The sequence below is a fragment of the Carex rostrata genome, chromosome 20 (assembly GCF_964058835.1).
Source record: "Carex rostrata chromosome 20, lpCarRost1.2, whole genome shotgun sequence".
Lineage (NCBI taxonomy): Eukaryota > Viridiplantae > Streptophyta > Magnoliopsida > Poales > Cyperaceae > Carex > Carex rostrata.
In genome coordinates this window covers 2,435,516-2,452,228 of record NC_135937.1, presented here as the reverse complement: position 1 = coordinate 2,452,228, position 16,713 = coordinate 2,435,516, and the positions used below count along the sequence as shown (strand labels likewise).

General features: G+C 33.8%; 1 protein-coding gene, 1 long non-coding RNA gene and 1 other non-coding gene across 3 annotated transcripts; 2 read left to right on the top strand and 1 right to left on the bottom strand.

Annotated features, from left to right (window-relative positions):
* Window positions 1-1,461: 1,461 nt before the first annotated feature.
* On the top strand, window positions 1,462-1,621 carry LOC144572897 (U1 spliceosomal RNA). Its single transcript, XR_013517824.1, has one exon. It is a non-coding gene; the product is annotated as a U1 spliceosomal RNA (small nuclear RNA).
* Window positions 1,622-10,054: 8,433 nt separating this feature from the next.
* Window positions 10,055-11,177, top strand: LOC144572383 (uncharacterized). Its single transcript, XR_013517719.1, has 2 exons — window positions 10,055-10,261; window positions 10,807-11,177. It is a non-coding gene; the product is annotated as an uncharacterized LOC144572383 (long non-coding RNA).
* Window positions 11,178-13,571: 2,394 nt separating this feature from the next.
* Window positions 13,572-15,632, bottom strand: LOC144572796 (agamous-like MADS-box protein MADS3). The gene is made up of 2 exons (XM_078322469.1): window positions 13,992-15,632; window positions 13,572-13,872 (listed from the first exon to the last, which is right to left on the bottom strand). The coding sequence occupies exons 1-2, from the start codon at window positions 14,843-14,845 to the stop codon at window positions 13,572-13,574; spliced, it is 1,155 nt and encodes a 384-aa protein (XP_078178595.1). The 5' UTR covers window positions 14,846-15,632.
* Between the last annotated feature and the right edge of the window lie 1,081 nt (window positions 15,633-16,713).

Here is a 16,713-nt window from a genome sequence, read left to right as displayed (position 1 = left end):
GCGCCTCGAATATTTCTTGCAATTAATTACAACAGGAACCTCCTTTGTTATGCACTCTCCAGTCTCTCCAGCTTGGAACACGAATTTGAGCTTGATGATTTATCCATGGGCCCCACAAATTCTATGGAATAATTGATACTCCATAAAGATAGTTAAATTCTAAAATATCTAATACATGTCATTGCCAAGGACTAAAAGTTTAATTCTAGGGTGTGTTTGTGTAATACTGATTTTTTTTTTTTTTTTGTTGAAAACCAGGTAGTGACTATCAGGATAATACTGAAATTTATAAACTTGATATGGATGAGTGGTAAAAACTGAAATTTTAAAAATATGGGTGATGTTTGTTTAATTCTAATTAATTGAGGAGCTAACTAAATTTTTTTTGGTTTGTACATAACAAACACCATACGTCCAATATGTATCAAGAGTTAACCAAATCAAGAAAACAAAATTTTGACATTTTTTCCATTTCTCGATGGCTATCTATAGAAAATCAAAATTGCATAAGTTTTTTTATATGCAAGTAATTTATACGAAATGTTTTTTTTTTTTTTTTGAGAAAGTGGGTGAATCTCACCGATTTCATTAAGAAACCAATATTTTTGTTCAAATACTGAGAGGCTCCAATTAGCTAGAGTTTTACAACATGTTTTACAAAAAAGACTGGAAAACTCCAGATCATACAAAACAGAAGTAATAAAAGTAGAAGAGCATGCCCTTAACAAAATGAGGCAGCTTGGAAACAACAACTATATATCAACAAAACATAGCAAGACTAACTGAAAACCAACATAACCAAGTATTAAGCTATATATCCTGGGCTGAACCAAGCATAAGGATTATAGCGTCCTGTTCCATAGGGGTAGTTGCCCCTGTTTCCTCTTGCCCCCCTCCCTCTTCCTCTGTTATAGTTTTCTCTCCCTCTGAAGGTAAAAGAATCAATTCCTGAGTATGCAAGTCATTAGTGTCTAGAGGTAAAATTAGTGTGATAAATGAAGTAAAGTCTTACACCAAAATTTGACAAGAGAGATGATCTTAGTGCCTACAGATGTCAAGGATGAAACACAAGTGTTTTGAAAACAAAGTTTATTGCATTCTAGCCAGACACACCAATACGAAATGTAATATATCAAATGATTTATATTTGTTATTTTAAACACAAATTGTAAAGCTGGCCCAATTTGATATTAATAAAAAATTTAATAGGTAGCCTATAAGGCATGAGCTTCTGTGATTAGGATATAAGACCCAAATTCAACAAGAGAAACAAGGACACGGCGGCCGAAAGTGCCTCCAAAAGAGAATCAGCAATGAGCAATACAAAAGCCCAGTTAACATATTAGAATCAGCAGGTGCTCTGTCCGGTTTGTATATGCTGTCACTTATCCCACCATGGGGAACGACAAGGGAAGGACAACTAGAGAGGCTATAAAAGAAGTCTGGGGACGACGATAGAAGGTACTTACCTGGACGGAGTCTTTGCGCGATCAATAAGGCGCATGGCTTAGATCAGTGGCTCACATTGCACTTTGTGAGAACGCTAGTCTACCATCTTCCCAAGTGGTAGAGTGGACGTCGTAATTTGTTGCCGAGGGGGTACGCGTCCGCGCGGCCCCTGCCAATTTTTCAATTAAAATTTAATTTGTAAATCTCGGGTAAATTTTTCCGAGTTTTTCTTTTTAATATTTATTATTCAATAGAGGCCTCGAAGTTGAACTTAATGAATTGGAAGTAAGGGACTCTAAAATAAAAAAATATATATTGAAAGCAGGGACGATATTTTCTTTTAAAAAAGGAAAAAAGTATGTTTATCCGGAATTTTTACAAAGATGTAGACATTGGTTATGTTTGATTGTGGATTAAATAGTAAAATAAGGGCTTTAGGCCTCACTTATTCTATCAAATGTGGTTTAATTGAGTCAGACTAAGACGGAATAAGCTGATCTTTAGGTCAGACTCAATTGGCCTAAACTAAATCACCTCTCTAGGTGGTTTAATTTTAATTGAGTATGAGACATAACTTTTCATTATTTTATTATTTTTAATCACTTTTTAAGAAATATAAAATAAACATTTTTTTATTTACGTATAAGGAAACTTTATAAATTATAGAATCAATATTTTTTTAAATAACATAACTTTCTAAATCAACAAAATATGCAATCTAAAAAATATTTTAAAAAATAATTAAATAAAATATTTTTTAAATTGTACTACAAAATAATAATTTTTTGTTCACCAATCTAACACATTTTTAACACGTACCAAAGGTTGTGTTGAACTTTAGCTTGTGTTGCATTCGTACCGGGGTTGTAGCGAAGTGTTTGAGGTAACTCTGAATATAGCAGTACAGTAAATTTACAGGCCCCATGAAGAAACTACAAGCTAGGTGTCCCTTGTCACGTGTTCCCTTCAAGCAGTTCATTAAAGCCAAAAATCTTATGTAAATAAACAGATATAACTTACAAAATTACTCTGTTAATCTTCGTGTGGAAGCGGATCTTGCAAGCGTAGCAGTATCACTGGTTCTACAAGGAATCACAAGCCGAAGCCGGAAGCCCTGCGTTTTCCACGACCTAAGACCTTCAAGTATTAACAGAGTGCTTCTTGGTGTATTACGAAAATAGTGGTTCTGTTATTTCTGTTAAGTAACAGAGAGAGAGGGATTGGGTTTATATAAAAACCAATGCACCTCTTCATAATGAATCAACACCTTTTCATAACGGGTTAGGTTTTGGATTCGAGTTTTCCATATCAGGTGTACCTATTAATAAATCCAACATCTTATACAGAGATATACAAATGCTAACTTGGTAGTTGACACCAATCACCGTGAACTTTGAGGTCCCTTTTTTTTTTAATTCATAAAGGTATGAAAATTAATTTATGTGTTCCTGCTTATAAGTAGGAATTTTTTTGATAAACTATAATTAAAAAAATCATTTTTACTAAACCAGCATGATTGTTTTTTTGTTTTGTTTGAAAAACCACAAAGACCGAATGCTCCGTTTGGTCTTCACTTTCCCCTTTTCTCCAGACCGAACGGACCATTCGGTCTCAACAATTTTTACCCTTTAAAGTGAACGGCGCCACAGAAGATCTGAAAATGGCCAGACCGAATGGCCCATTCGGTCTTGTGGAAATATTCCAGAATTTTTTTTTAATTTTTTTTTTTGGATATAAATAAAAAATTTATATGTATAATATATGTATATGAATATCAAATTTGATCTCTGCTGGTAAATTAGTAAATCTGGACTGATACAGGGACCAAAGTATAAAAGTAATTACACCAGCATGTAGAGCATTCAAAAATACACAGAATTGACACAAATTTCAATTTATTTGGATTTTTCTACAGTTAGTTATGAATTTTCAAAGTTCAGCTTTCGAAAAAACTTTAAACAGCTATAACTTTGGCTAGGAAAGTCGGATTTGGGCGTATGACCACTTTTCGGAAAGGGGATTTGGGCGTACCCCGAGCATCATATGCATCCGAAGCATCAGAATTTAAAAAAAAAGTCATTTAGTGCCTCAAAAATATTCAGTTTAAGTTTTTGTTCAACGGTAGACATACAACGATCGGTATTTTGTTTATAAAAAATTGAGTTTATAAAAAAAAATCATTTTTTTATAATATATGTATATGTATAATTTTTTTATAAACTCATTTTTATAATATATTATATATACATATATATACATGGAGATAGGCTACGGTGAGTTGCAAAGTAAAGCGACTATTTTACTTCACGCTTATATTTTGCGATTTTAAAGTTCAAAACGTCGATCCGAACCGTTCATCTTGTTCTCCATATTGAAATGTGCTTGGAGACCAAATTTTACATTTTTTGGAATTTTTTTACTATTTATTAAGCAATTTTGAAAGTCGCTGATCTGATGGTCCAGAAAATTTTACTGTTTTTCACTGTTCACAGCAAAACAGCAATTTTCAAAAATGCTTAATAAATAGTAAAAAAATTCCAAAAAATGTAAAATTTGGTCTCCAAGCACATTTCAATATGGATTAAACATCTAACGGTTCAGATCGGTCGTTTGGACTTTCAAAATAAAAATACGGCGTGAAGTAGAAACGCGTTTTACTTCGCAACTCATCGTAGCCCATCTCTATATACATGTATTATATTATATATACATAATATAAACTCAATTTTAATGTTTATATATTATATTATATATACATTTTTATAAAAAATTGAGTTTATATAAACTCATTTTTATTTTGTTTATAAAAAAATTAATTTATACATATACATATACATATACCAATGCATGCCAGACTATGTTGCATGGATACGGGTACGGGTGTCGTGTCGGACACGACACGGGTACGGCGACACGGCAATTCTCAAAAATAGAGGATACGACACGGCTATTATATATTTATTATTTTAATTATATTATTAATTCAACACTCATGTTATAAGTAAAAAAATAAAAAATTTGCCATGTAATATGCACACAATTCATAACAACACCTATGATTTTGAGATAGTATGAAAACATACGAAACTAATTTCATCACAAGTTCAATCCAAATAGACTCAAATCAATTCAAACCAAACCCAAATTAACCTAAATTCCAATAAATCAAATTGATGTAGCTTCACCTAATTAACCCAAATTAACTGACATAGCTTCACCTAATAGATCCATCTGACAATTGATGTATGCCAAATCGCCATCAGAAAAATCGGACAGTGTTGTATGCCATCAGAAAAATCGGACAGTGTAATAACCAGAAAAATTTATCAATTCGGACAGTGTTTAATGCATCTGACAGTGTAATAACCAGAAAAATTTATCAATTCGGACAGTGTAATAACCAGAAAAATCGGACAGTGTTTAATGCATCTGACAACAACCAGAAAAACTTATCAATTCGGTGGTTAAACAACTTACCCGGCAGTAGAGAGGAGAGAGATGGCCGGAGAGAGAGAGGAGGCGGAGAGAGAGGAGACAGTGCTGTTGGCGGAGAGGAGATGGCGGAAGAAAGATGGCCGGAGGCGGAGATAGCTGTCGGAGGCGGAGATAGCTGTCGGCGGCGGAGAGAGGATCAGTCGATCAGACGACTCGGTACTGAGGCGGAGATAGCTGTTTGGATCAGTCGGCGACTCAGAGGAGAGAAGCCCTTTTTTTTTTTGGTTTTTGCTGCGTAGTGTTGTAGAGCAGAGGGGAAGAAAACCTACTTTTACCGTGTCCCGACCGTATCCGTGCTTTCAATCCGTGTCGGCAGGTCAAACCAAGTGTCAGAGACCGTATCAGGGCTTCCGGGACACGCCAGCTCACCTGACACGCCAGTTGGCGTGTCTGACGCGTATCGTACGCGTGTCAGCGACGTATCGGTGTCGGATACGTGTCGGACACGGATACGATTGCTTCCTTGGAGTGTCAGGGTAACATAGATGCCAGACATTGTGAACATAAGACTGTATTATCTAAGGTCATGAATTCATCATCCAATAAGATAGTTCTCATACTTTCTGGTAAATAAATAAATAAATAAATAGAACAGTAATAAAAACAATAATTGTTTACTTGTTAAAAGGAATTAATCCTCTGGAGAAGTAAATACCATAGCCGTTGTTGTTGACAATGAATTAATCCTCTGGACAAGTAAATAGCATAGCCGTTGCTGTTGACAATGCTGGATTATAATTAAAAAAAAAAAACCACATCAAGACCGAATGGAGGATTCGGTCTGGAGAAAAGCACACTACACCATGTGCCACACGGTTCCTGTATAAAAAATGGTAAAAATTGTTGAGACCGAATGGTCTGTTAAGTCTGAAAAAAAGAGAAAAGTGGAGACCGAACGGAGCATTCAGTTTTTGTGGTTTTTCAAAAAAAAAAAGCAATCATGCTGGTTTAGTAAAAATGATTTTTTTAATTATGATTTATCAAAATAATTCTATAAGTAGTGCAAGTTTTTTAAGAAGGTGAAAGTATCTCATTTCATAATAGTAAATTACTGTACATGCAATAAAGTTATTTTTTATAAGAAAAAACATATTGTCTATCGGAGGATAAAAATTTATGGTTCATATCAAGATCGAAAGAACATATTGTTAGAACAGATCGGACAACACGTCTTCCTGTGATTTATTGTGGCAGTAGATAAAGAGATAAATGTGCTGCTTTATTTCCTTATCCATTTTTTTTTACCCGCGACACAATTTGCCCTATTGAGTTTGATTGAATTGTACAGATTGATTTAAAATACAGTGGGCTGATCTGAACTTTCTTATCCTGGCTTTTTCCCCAAGGATTACAGTTACTTCTTTTTGGTGTGAGCTGTTGAAGCATTTCTAATTATGGTTGATTACATGGGGCTAGTAATAATTTGCAGTTAAAGCGGTAAATCATTTTGGATTTCACCCATTAATAAACACCGCGTTAATATTAAAGCACCCCCATTTAAATCATTCCTCCTCTCCTGCACTCTAATCTCTATCTGCTCCTCTTGCCTCAATCTTTCAATTTGTATCCTCTTTGGCCCCTTTCCAACTTGTCAATTCCAATTTCCCCCCAAATCAAATTCATCATGGCTCGCCAAATTACCATTGTTCTTGTAGCATTTCTTCTCATTGCGTCTCTGGCTCAAGGCGCAAGTGTTCCATCCTTTGGAGATGACAAGACCAACCTTAAGGTATTACAATCCATCAAATCATCTTTAATTTAATTTTATTAAATACATCATGGAATTTGTGGTATTATTTTTTACAATGTAGAAATTTGAGAAGGCTGGAGATGCAAAACTGTATGCATGCGAGGGAATTGGAGAAGATGAGTGCTTGGCAAGAAGAACTCTGGTTGCTCACACTGATTATATCTACACCCAAGATAACCATAATTAGTGGGTGATATAAATACTATTATTCAATAACTCAAGGTTTATTTTGTTAATCCTTGAATGATCAACTCCCTGCTGCTGTAGAAATGATCAGTTTGATAATGTGACGGATTCATTTTATGTTATGTTTATGTTTGTACAATGGTGATTCTTGAATGAGGAGGGTTCAAATGCACCCAAATTTTTGTGCACCCAAATGTATCATATTCTTTTTTTTTATTTTCAAAGTTCAAATAGTCAATCCGAACCGTTAGATGCGATATATATATTAAGATGTGCTTGGAGACCAAATTTTACATTTTTTGGAATTTTTTTACTATTTATTAAGCCACTTTGAAAAATTGCTGATTCAATGGTCCAGAAAATGTAAAATCAGCGATTTTCAAAGTGGCTTAATAAATAGTAAAAAAATTCCAAAAAATGTAAAATTTGGTCTCCAAGTACATCTTAATATATAGATCGCATCAACGGTTCGGATTGACTATTCGGACTTTAAAAACGGAGAAAAAAGATTTGAAAGATAGGGTGCATTTGGGTGCACAAAAATTTGGGTGCATTTGAACCCTCCTCTTCTTGAATATACACTAAAATTTTATTGGAGGTAAAAGTTAATGAAGATACTGATTAACTGATGCATAACATCTATTAATATATCACAGATGAGGCAAATGCGGGGTTACTAATACGAAACTTTATGATTCTCATCGTCTAAATACTAGAAATTAGGGAAAATTAGTTATTTGCCACTCCAAAATCTTAAAATTTGAAAAATGTCACCTCGAAATTGGAAATCATCCTAATGCCACTCTAAATTTAGTTAATTTTTAATTATGTCACTCAAAATAATTAATGACTAAAATATCCTTTCATGAGCTCTTCCTCTCCATCCGATTCTCTTTTCTCTCCATCCGACTCCCATGGGCTAGTGGCATTATAAGAAAGAAGAAGTGCAAGTTTGGAAAATTCCAAACAAACAAAAAGGGTCTCCATAGGATACTTCCCATGTTTCTTTCTTACTATGTTACTATTATGAGTTGGACTATCATACTTCATGAAGTAAAGGACATGTTTTACTTCACACTTGTATCTTAAATTTTGAAGATAAGAAAAATCAATCCAAACAATTCAATATGATCTTCATATTAAATTAAATGTGATTACAGACTAAATTTTACAATTTTTGAAATTTTTTTACTATTTTTTTTGAATTTTTTAAAATAAGTGTTTTTAAAAAAATTGTGAAATCAGTGATTTAAAAAAAAAAAAAATCCGAAAATAATAGTTCAAATATTCCAAAAAAAAATGGTCTTCAAGCATAATTTAATATGGAGATTACATTGAACAGTTCATATTAATTATTTAAACTTTGAGATCGTAAAAATATGGACATTAAGTAAAACATACCCTTTATTTCATGAAATACAATAGTTCAACTCTGCTATTATTATTATTATTATTATTATTCACTCATAAGATTTTGGATAGGTGGACTAGCTTTTTTTTATCATGTGACTTATTCAATAGATTATGTTTGAGAACGTTAGAAGCTTACTAGGCATAATATGCAACTTATACGTGCAATTTATATAAAAGATAATACATTTAATGATGCCATTTTTGTAACACTAGATGTAGACTTGTGTCAATTTAACACATTTTCAGATTGGTTTTGGAAAAGAAAAAGGAGAATTCACTTACAACATTTTATAGTTATAACATCTTATAATATAATTGCTTAAAGTTTTATTAATAGTCGATTTAAATCGCTCAACATGATCCCTATTGAAATGTGCTTGGAGAGTTGGAGATCAAATTTTACATTTTTTAAATTTATATTATTATTTATTAAGATGGATACAAAATTCAATGGTCTAAAAACAACATTTTTTTTTAAATAATAGTATTTTCTTTAAATAAAATAAAATTTGATCTTCAAACAAATTCTTTTTTTTTTAAATAAAAGTAACATATTACCACTTATTTCATTGAAAACAAATAGTTCATAAAATATTGTAAGTGGATTCTTCCTCTTGAAAAATTCATGATATGTTTTACAAATAATTTATTTTACAGCCGTTATAAGTATTTAACAAGAGTGAGGTTGTATGCATAGTGGGATTGTTGCGTACTATCACTGTGAATTAATATCTTTATTTTCAAATTTCGAATAATCTATTTGTAATATGATCTCCATTTGAAAATGTACTTGCACACTAAATTTTACATTTCTTTTAAAAAATATTTTATTATATTTTTAAATAGGCACAAAATCACTCACTCTAAAAATTCTATACTATTTGAAAGTAGTGTGATATGGATCAAGTCCCGGAGGACGAGACCGTAATGATTCGAAGGTTCCGGAAGCTCAACTCGTCCCGACTCGGCAAGTCCGTTCGAGTCTCGCGGGAAAGACTTAGGGTAATTGTCAAGATACTCGTACTCTAACCTCTTGGTACCTTCTATTGTCCAAAGGTCCAACCCCGAATGCCTCGGGATTTGGGGCTTATATAGGTGATCCTCCGACAACCATTCCGCGTTGTCAAGATTGTCAGAGACCGTAAAAGAGCGGGTTAGCGCCGCGTAATTCCCCTATGCGATGCCCCTGTGGATATCTCGGGCAGGTCGTGCCGAGATAGGCCCTCTTGTCGGGCTTGGCCTTGGGCCTTTTCGCTTGCCCAGGGTTGCGCCAGGCGGGTCTTGGGCCTTGGTTACGCCATGTTGATTCATTGGGGAAAAGGGTCTTATTCTTGGTCCCGGTCTGGCCTCCTAAGGGAGTCTTAGGCCGGGTTATTCATGATCCAAATCCGTTCTTCTAAGGCTCTTGTTTACATGGGCCTATCATAGTGACACTGTACCTATTTTAAAAATAGTAAAGTTAAAATAAAACTTGATCTACAAGTGTGTTTTTATATGGAGATTATATTAAACGGTTCAGATTAATTATTTAAACTTTGAAAACAAAAATGTTGATCTATAGTATATACTAATTCGCGCTGTGCATAATACTAAGACTCACTCATTAAATAATTGTATATCTATTTGGCAATTAGATGAAAGTATTTGAATATAACTAAGCAATTTTAGAATATGTAACATGTTTCAAATTAAGATAAAGAGGATTTTTTAATTATTATTCTTAAATTATGAAAAATTGAAAAGTCGGAATGAAATTGAAGCATTATCGGTTTTCCATCCGGCCCGGTCCAAGAGGCAGCTTGACTCGCCCGGCCCAAATACCTCCTGCCCCGCTGCGTAGCGCCTCCTCGTTCGTCGCTTTTCCGACAGCTCAACCATTTTCGATCTCATATATCGAGCAAGCAAGCGACCTGGTGAGAGAGGGATGGCAAAGGCTCTGTCGTTACCCATGGTAGCTGGTGCTGTCGTGTAAGTATTACTCATCTCCCCTCTTTCTTTCCGGTTTTCTTTTTGCTTTGTTACCAATTCATGATGTAATTACCAAGCAACCGCAAATTCTACTTCTTGTAATACTAAGGAGGGAATAGGGGTCAGGGATTGCAATTTCGGCTCTGTTTGCCTTTACCAGTACTGATATTGTATTAGTGCAAGTTTGGGGAAATTTCATTTCTATGTCATTTCCTCACATGTTGATTTTCTGAACTTCATTTAAACTCTATCATCAGTTAAGCAATTATAGAACACCAGCGCAACTGAAAGAAAAAGTTATTAGTAAGAATAGACAATTACCAAAATGATACTGAAACTAGAACAAAAGCTATATTGAATTACTAAAAATGATGCTTTCAGTTCAAATCTATGATAAAATCAGTCCAAGAGGAATGCAGCCAGCCCATTCTCTGAATAAAATGGTCTTGGTGGTGTGAATTCCTTTATTCAGATAATATTGTTTGCAGAATTTTGATTTTCTTTTTCTAAAATTGAATTTGTTGGCAAAATATTATCATGTGTAGGATAGGAGTTATTTCTGGTAAAATGCTCTTTGGACCACCTCTAGAGGAGTACTGGTCTAAGAAGCTTAAAGAAGAGGCTTCAAAAGAGACTCCACCCAACAATACGACTAGCCCCGATAGTACAACTAGCTAAAAATTGATTATTTAGCAAGTCTGGTTTTGTAGAATTTTGGCACAGTTCTGTGTTTAATGGTTCTCTCAATTGTGAGAGTGTCAGTTTCTTTTGCAAATATATCCTCTCAGGATATGAGATGTTCTTCGTTCATTTCTTTTATTGCATGCTTCCTTTTCTTTGAAATAAATGGAAAATTACTGTTGGAGATAACACACTCGGGTGCACTTAGCAAATCCGAGTGTATTTTTGCAAATTATACCCTCAGCGTTTCTCTTGTACTTCTTTTCTTTTTTGATGAACAAACCGGTATGTCTACCAGTGCTCATTTTCTTTTCCGATAAACAAAACTGCGCTGTGTACCAGCGCTCTTTCTCTTTTCTGTTAAATAGATTAGGCTGTCCCATCCTTAGCAAACGGCTATAAAGCCTTGTTGTGTATAGAACGATTGTAATTATCTCTTGAAACTATGACAACACATCAATAAAACAATTACTTTTATTACATGCATTACTTTTTGAAATTGTTTTCTAACAATTGCGTCGATATTTTTACTTTTCTTACATGCATTACTTTTTTCAAAAAAAAAAATTTCGTGCTTTTTGAACACAGGTTGTACCATGGTTGCATACCCTTAAAATTTTGGCTGATTTTTAAATATGGCCTCTTAACATATAAGATATAAGATTTAAGACATTTGAGAAATTATTTGTTGAAGTTTGCTGCAGCCTTTTCTTTTACCTGTCGATCCAAATATCAATTCAATAACGGCAAACTTTATTAACTGGCAAAGCTAAAATTGTAATTTGTTTATTGCAACTAACAGGTACTTAGAGCCTAAATTTGTTATTTGTAATTCTGATACTGTCAAAATCAGTGAAGTGGGGACAAGATAATCTTCTACTCGGAAGCCTTTCATAAAAAAAAAAAAATCTTCTACCTGGAAGTCAGGAATAAGGAATTCCATGATTACACAATAAAATTAAAAATACATATTAAACAAAATAATTCATTCCGGGAAAAATAAATAAATAAATAGCATTAAACTATATGATGACATAGCAAAAGTGTCGGTATATATCGGTGTTGTAAATAACAGTATGTGCTCGTCGGACGGACAAGCTACCGCTAAGCAATTAATTGAGAATAATCAGAGATTATCAGCCAATTAGTCGAAAAAATCTATGACAGTTGCTAACGACTAATCTGTCGATTAATCGGTCTAAACGGTCGTCTTTACAACACTGGTCTATACTATATGTTCTCTACAAGACTACAACTAAACCTTTTTACAACACTAGTATACACTGGTGTAACATTTTTTGTTCTCTACAATACTACAACTAAACACTGGTATACACTGTATGACAACATAGATTTCACAGTAAAATTATTATGGATACATTGTTAAATTTTGTTTGTGTCTTTATGCAAATTCATTATTGGGTAGGTCAAAGATTTCAAACTTCCAAATTATTAGATGCTGTCTTCTTATCGCACGCGTTTTTTTTTTTTTTTTTTTTTTTTTTTTTGCAAACACGTTCAAAATATTTTTATGTAAAATTTTTCTGGGGTCGTTTCTTAATGTGTTTTATATACAACAAGTTTGTTGTGTTTTACATATTGTCTTCTTATCCGAGATGCCCCCTCTGTCGGCTAAGACCCAAGGGAAAAAAGGGAAGTTAATTTCCTCTATGGATATTTTTACAAAATCTTCTTGCCAATATATAGCTCCCCGCTAGTGTATATCCATGATAATATGGTCATATTCACCAATAAATATGAAAAGATACAACCAAACTCAAATGCTCGTCACTTGGATGGAAGAATGCCGAATTCCTTAATTTTACATTAAAATGTGTCGAAAACATATATATTATATCGAAATGTAATACTCTTGATTCTCATGTGTTAAACATCTAGTTTTTGACATATTACAACATGAAATTGTCAAGTAAAAATTAGTTGGTTCATAGTTCATACCATCTTTATCTCTTTTTTGTATCATGCATTCACGCGCAATTACGTATATAGAATGGGCCTAGTATATAGAATGGGCCTGGTATGTAGAATGGGCCTGTATATAGAATGGGCCTGGTATATAGAATGGGCCTGGTATGTAAAATTCCAACCAACATAAAACTATAAAGGGCACCAATTACGTATGTACAAGCCTATATCAGCCTAATATAGAATTGGCCGTAGGCTGTAGCACAATTCAGTTGTACATGACATTCTCAATATACATTTTTAGCAAAAAAAAACATTCTAAAACCTAAAGTCTAAATAAATGAAAACAAAAGGCAAAGCAATATAATATGTCCATTTGGATAACTAACAAAAGCAGGAATTAAATAAATTGCAAAACTAAAAGAAAAAAACAATAAAAAAAAATAGATCGACCACTTTTGATCAACTTAAAGTTTCAGATCCACTTTATTATTACCAGCACATAAGAGAAAAGAGAATCACAACCATGCATGGTATCTAATGACAACACATGACAAGATTGATCATAACATAAAAAATAAAGTGCAGCACATAATTTATTGCAAACGAACTAACAAAATCAAAAGATAATTAAACAGCTTAGAGAAAACCCTACATGGAGTCTTGTTCAGAGCTGGCTGGCTCAGGTTTTACCTTATTTTATCTAAGGATCATTCTCACCTGGTCCAAGAAACTTGTTGATTTTGGAACCACTAGGGCCAGGATTAGCTTGATCTTGAGCAATCAAATCCTCAAAATGTAAATTTTGGCCAGAAGTACCATACATTTCACGAATAAATTGGCCTTGAGCAGCAGAACCAAATAGTTCAATGGGTGGCTCAAATGCTTTGAACTCGTACTTTTTGTTTGCTTCAAATGCTGCATCTTGACTACCAAATGAAGACGAATTAAGTCTGATCAAGCCTTTGTTGACTGCTTCAATACTCATTGGATGCATTTCTGACCTGCATTTGATTATCATTTCATGAGTTATTCTTACCAGATAATGGCATCATGACACTGATGTTATTAAACAAATTTGTGTTTTTGTTGTAAATACCAGTGGAGTTTGGAGTGTACATACCTAATCGAGCCAAGGCCAAATCCACCAATCGAGTGAGGGACACGTTCTTCTGATTTTGAACTACTTCCCACCACATAATCACAACTTTTTCCATATGCTTTAGGATCGAAGCTCATACCTGTGACAGGTGTCATGTTTTTGTTTAATCCGACCCCCAAACTAGGGTTGAAACTAGGTGGTTTGCAATCAATCATTCTTGGTTCTTGTTGATGCACCATTTGATTAGGGAAAGTGGCATTGGCCATCAAGGTACTGGCAAGCGGATTAGGATAGTTGGCAATTTGTAATGTAGATGCTCCCCCAGCACAAATCAACTCATTCTGCCTTGCCACAAGCAAGTCCTTGGCTTTATACAGAGCCTCCAAAAGTTGTTCCGATTTGTTGAGATCGAGTTCCTCGAGTATTTTATACCAGGTACACACTGGTGTTTCTTTTGCCGCCTGCTTCAAGCGCTCCTCAAGCATAAGCTGTCGAAACCTTGCCGCATCTAAGCGGCTTGTGAGGTCATTGTATTGCTGATTCAAATGATTTATCGTATTATTTTGGTGAGGGTTTCGGTTGTTAACAGAGCCCAACAATTGGGAGGAACTATGGTCTTGTTCATTGGGGTTATTGGAGAGGAACCTATCAATGACAGGGTTTACTGCCGGACTACCAAAGGTATATGGCCTACCTGCTGGTGAATTGACAAGAATCGCAACTTCAGCACCGCACATAGTAGCTAGCTCGCTGGCCTTTTTAAACAACCCGTTACGACGCTTAGAGAAGCAAACTTGTCGTGCATTCTTACTCTCTAACCTTTGGATCTCCCTTTGGCGACCATTTTGGGCTCCACTTGACCCTCTCCTCACCATTGTTGGTAATGAAACTTTTTTTTCTTCCTAAAGTTATGAGAGATGCACAAGTTTACAAGAGATAATATGGTGCTTCTTTGGATGAACAAGAATGAGCTGAGCCAAAAGGTTGTATTTATAGACATGGAGGATAAGTCATGATGCAATGTCCCTTAATTTTTCTCCTACTTCATCGACCATCTATGACTGTTGGCCCCCACAACAGTGGATCCAACCCATCATGGATGATAGGCAAAATGAGGAGGCAAATTCTAGGGTACCATATATTTATCTATAATTTTATTGCTTCAATATGCATAATATTGACATTTGACACGCGGAAAGACATCAACATGCTCTTTTGAAAAAGCACAAAGATATACATGTTTGAAATACAACGAACAATTTTGATGTCACAATACAAATTAAGGAAGTTTTCAAAATTTTCTATAATGGCATCGTGCGGTAGTATCGTGAGGGCGTGAACCTTTAGCTGTCCTTTACGATAATAGTAAGAACAATATTGTGCGTGAATGCGTTAAGAGTCGCATATGATATAATTGGATCATGCATCTATACGTACATGAATGCGTTGGAGTCACGCATTATAGTTCTAGCTACCAGAATGCATGTTTTGTGGTGAAAGAATGTTGTAAGAATGAAGATTTGGTCATATTCACTACTCAAAAGATATGAAAAAATTTAAAAGGAGAATTTTTCATGAAAACAAAAGGAAGAAAATAAAAGTCAAGTACCATTCTTTATGACTTTATTGCTTAAGGACGCTTGTTTACATTAAAGGAAGGACATATATACTGCTCAAATTAAAAAAAAAATGTTTTTTGGTAAGCAAAACTTGCTGTTAGTGGTGAGCAAAGATAAAGCTTAAATGAGAATAATTTAACGCATGCTACAATTTGAGATGGAGCTGTTAATAGGCCATCTTGGCCCATTAACTTGACCAATTCGGTTGTTTTCTCTTGAAGCCTGTTTACCAACTTCCAATCTCAAAGACAAGTTGAGCAATCTCGTCAAAACTAGGATAACAGAGATATAGACATTTTAACTGGGCCCGTTCAATTGTTTTCTATTGGCCCATTATATTCACTCGTGACTTTGTGTTATGCATGTGTTTTACTATTTGAGTTGGACTACTTTCCGAAGTAAAGTCTGTGTTTTATTTTACGTTTATATTTTTAATTTTAAAATTTAAAATGTCCGAACTATTTAAACTGATTTCTATATTAAATTGTGTTTGTAGATCAAATTTTATAATTTTTAAAAACTTTTTACTATTTTACAAGAATTTTTTAAAATCCTTATTTTTCAAAAAATCATGAACTATTAAAAATCATTGATTTTAAAATTTTCCAAAAAATAATAAAAAATTTCTAAAAATTATAAAATTTGGTCTCTAAGTACAATTTAATATGAAGATCAACTTGAAAGGCTCAGATTGATATTTTGAACTTTGAAATTGAAGATATAGACGTGAAGTAAAACACTTTGCAAATTACATAAAATCAACTTTTCCTGTGCATGACTTTTGGTAAAAACATAAAATCACAACAAGTGTTGATATTTTTCTGTTTTAGTCGGAAATTCCATACAAGTTAATAATATTTCCTCTGGAATAGTTAAATAGATAGTACAACGCAATATTATGGCATTGCAAATGTATCGCAATTGTGCGTTGAGGATTAGTAATATCGAGTAGGGTTTAAAATGTCTCATTTTTTCGTGTCACAATCATATCTTATATATTTTTGTTTTTGTTTTTAAGGTTCGAATAGTCAACATGTGATTTTCAAATTGAAATGTATTCGGATATAAACTTTTATATTTTTTAAAAATTATTTACTATTTTTTAGATATACAGACCATTCAAA

Bases quoted from the DNA above. Each gene is read 5' to 3' on its own strand.
- LOC144572796 (XM_078322469.1), bottom strand. From the start codon at position 14,845: ATGGTGAGGAGAGGGTCAAGTGGAGCCCAAAATGGTCGCCAAAGGGAG. The intron at 13,873-13,991 runs GTATGTACACTC...AATCAAATGCAG, and splicing joins TTTGGCCTTGGCTCGATTAG to GTCAGAAATGCATCCAATGA.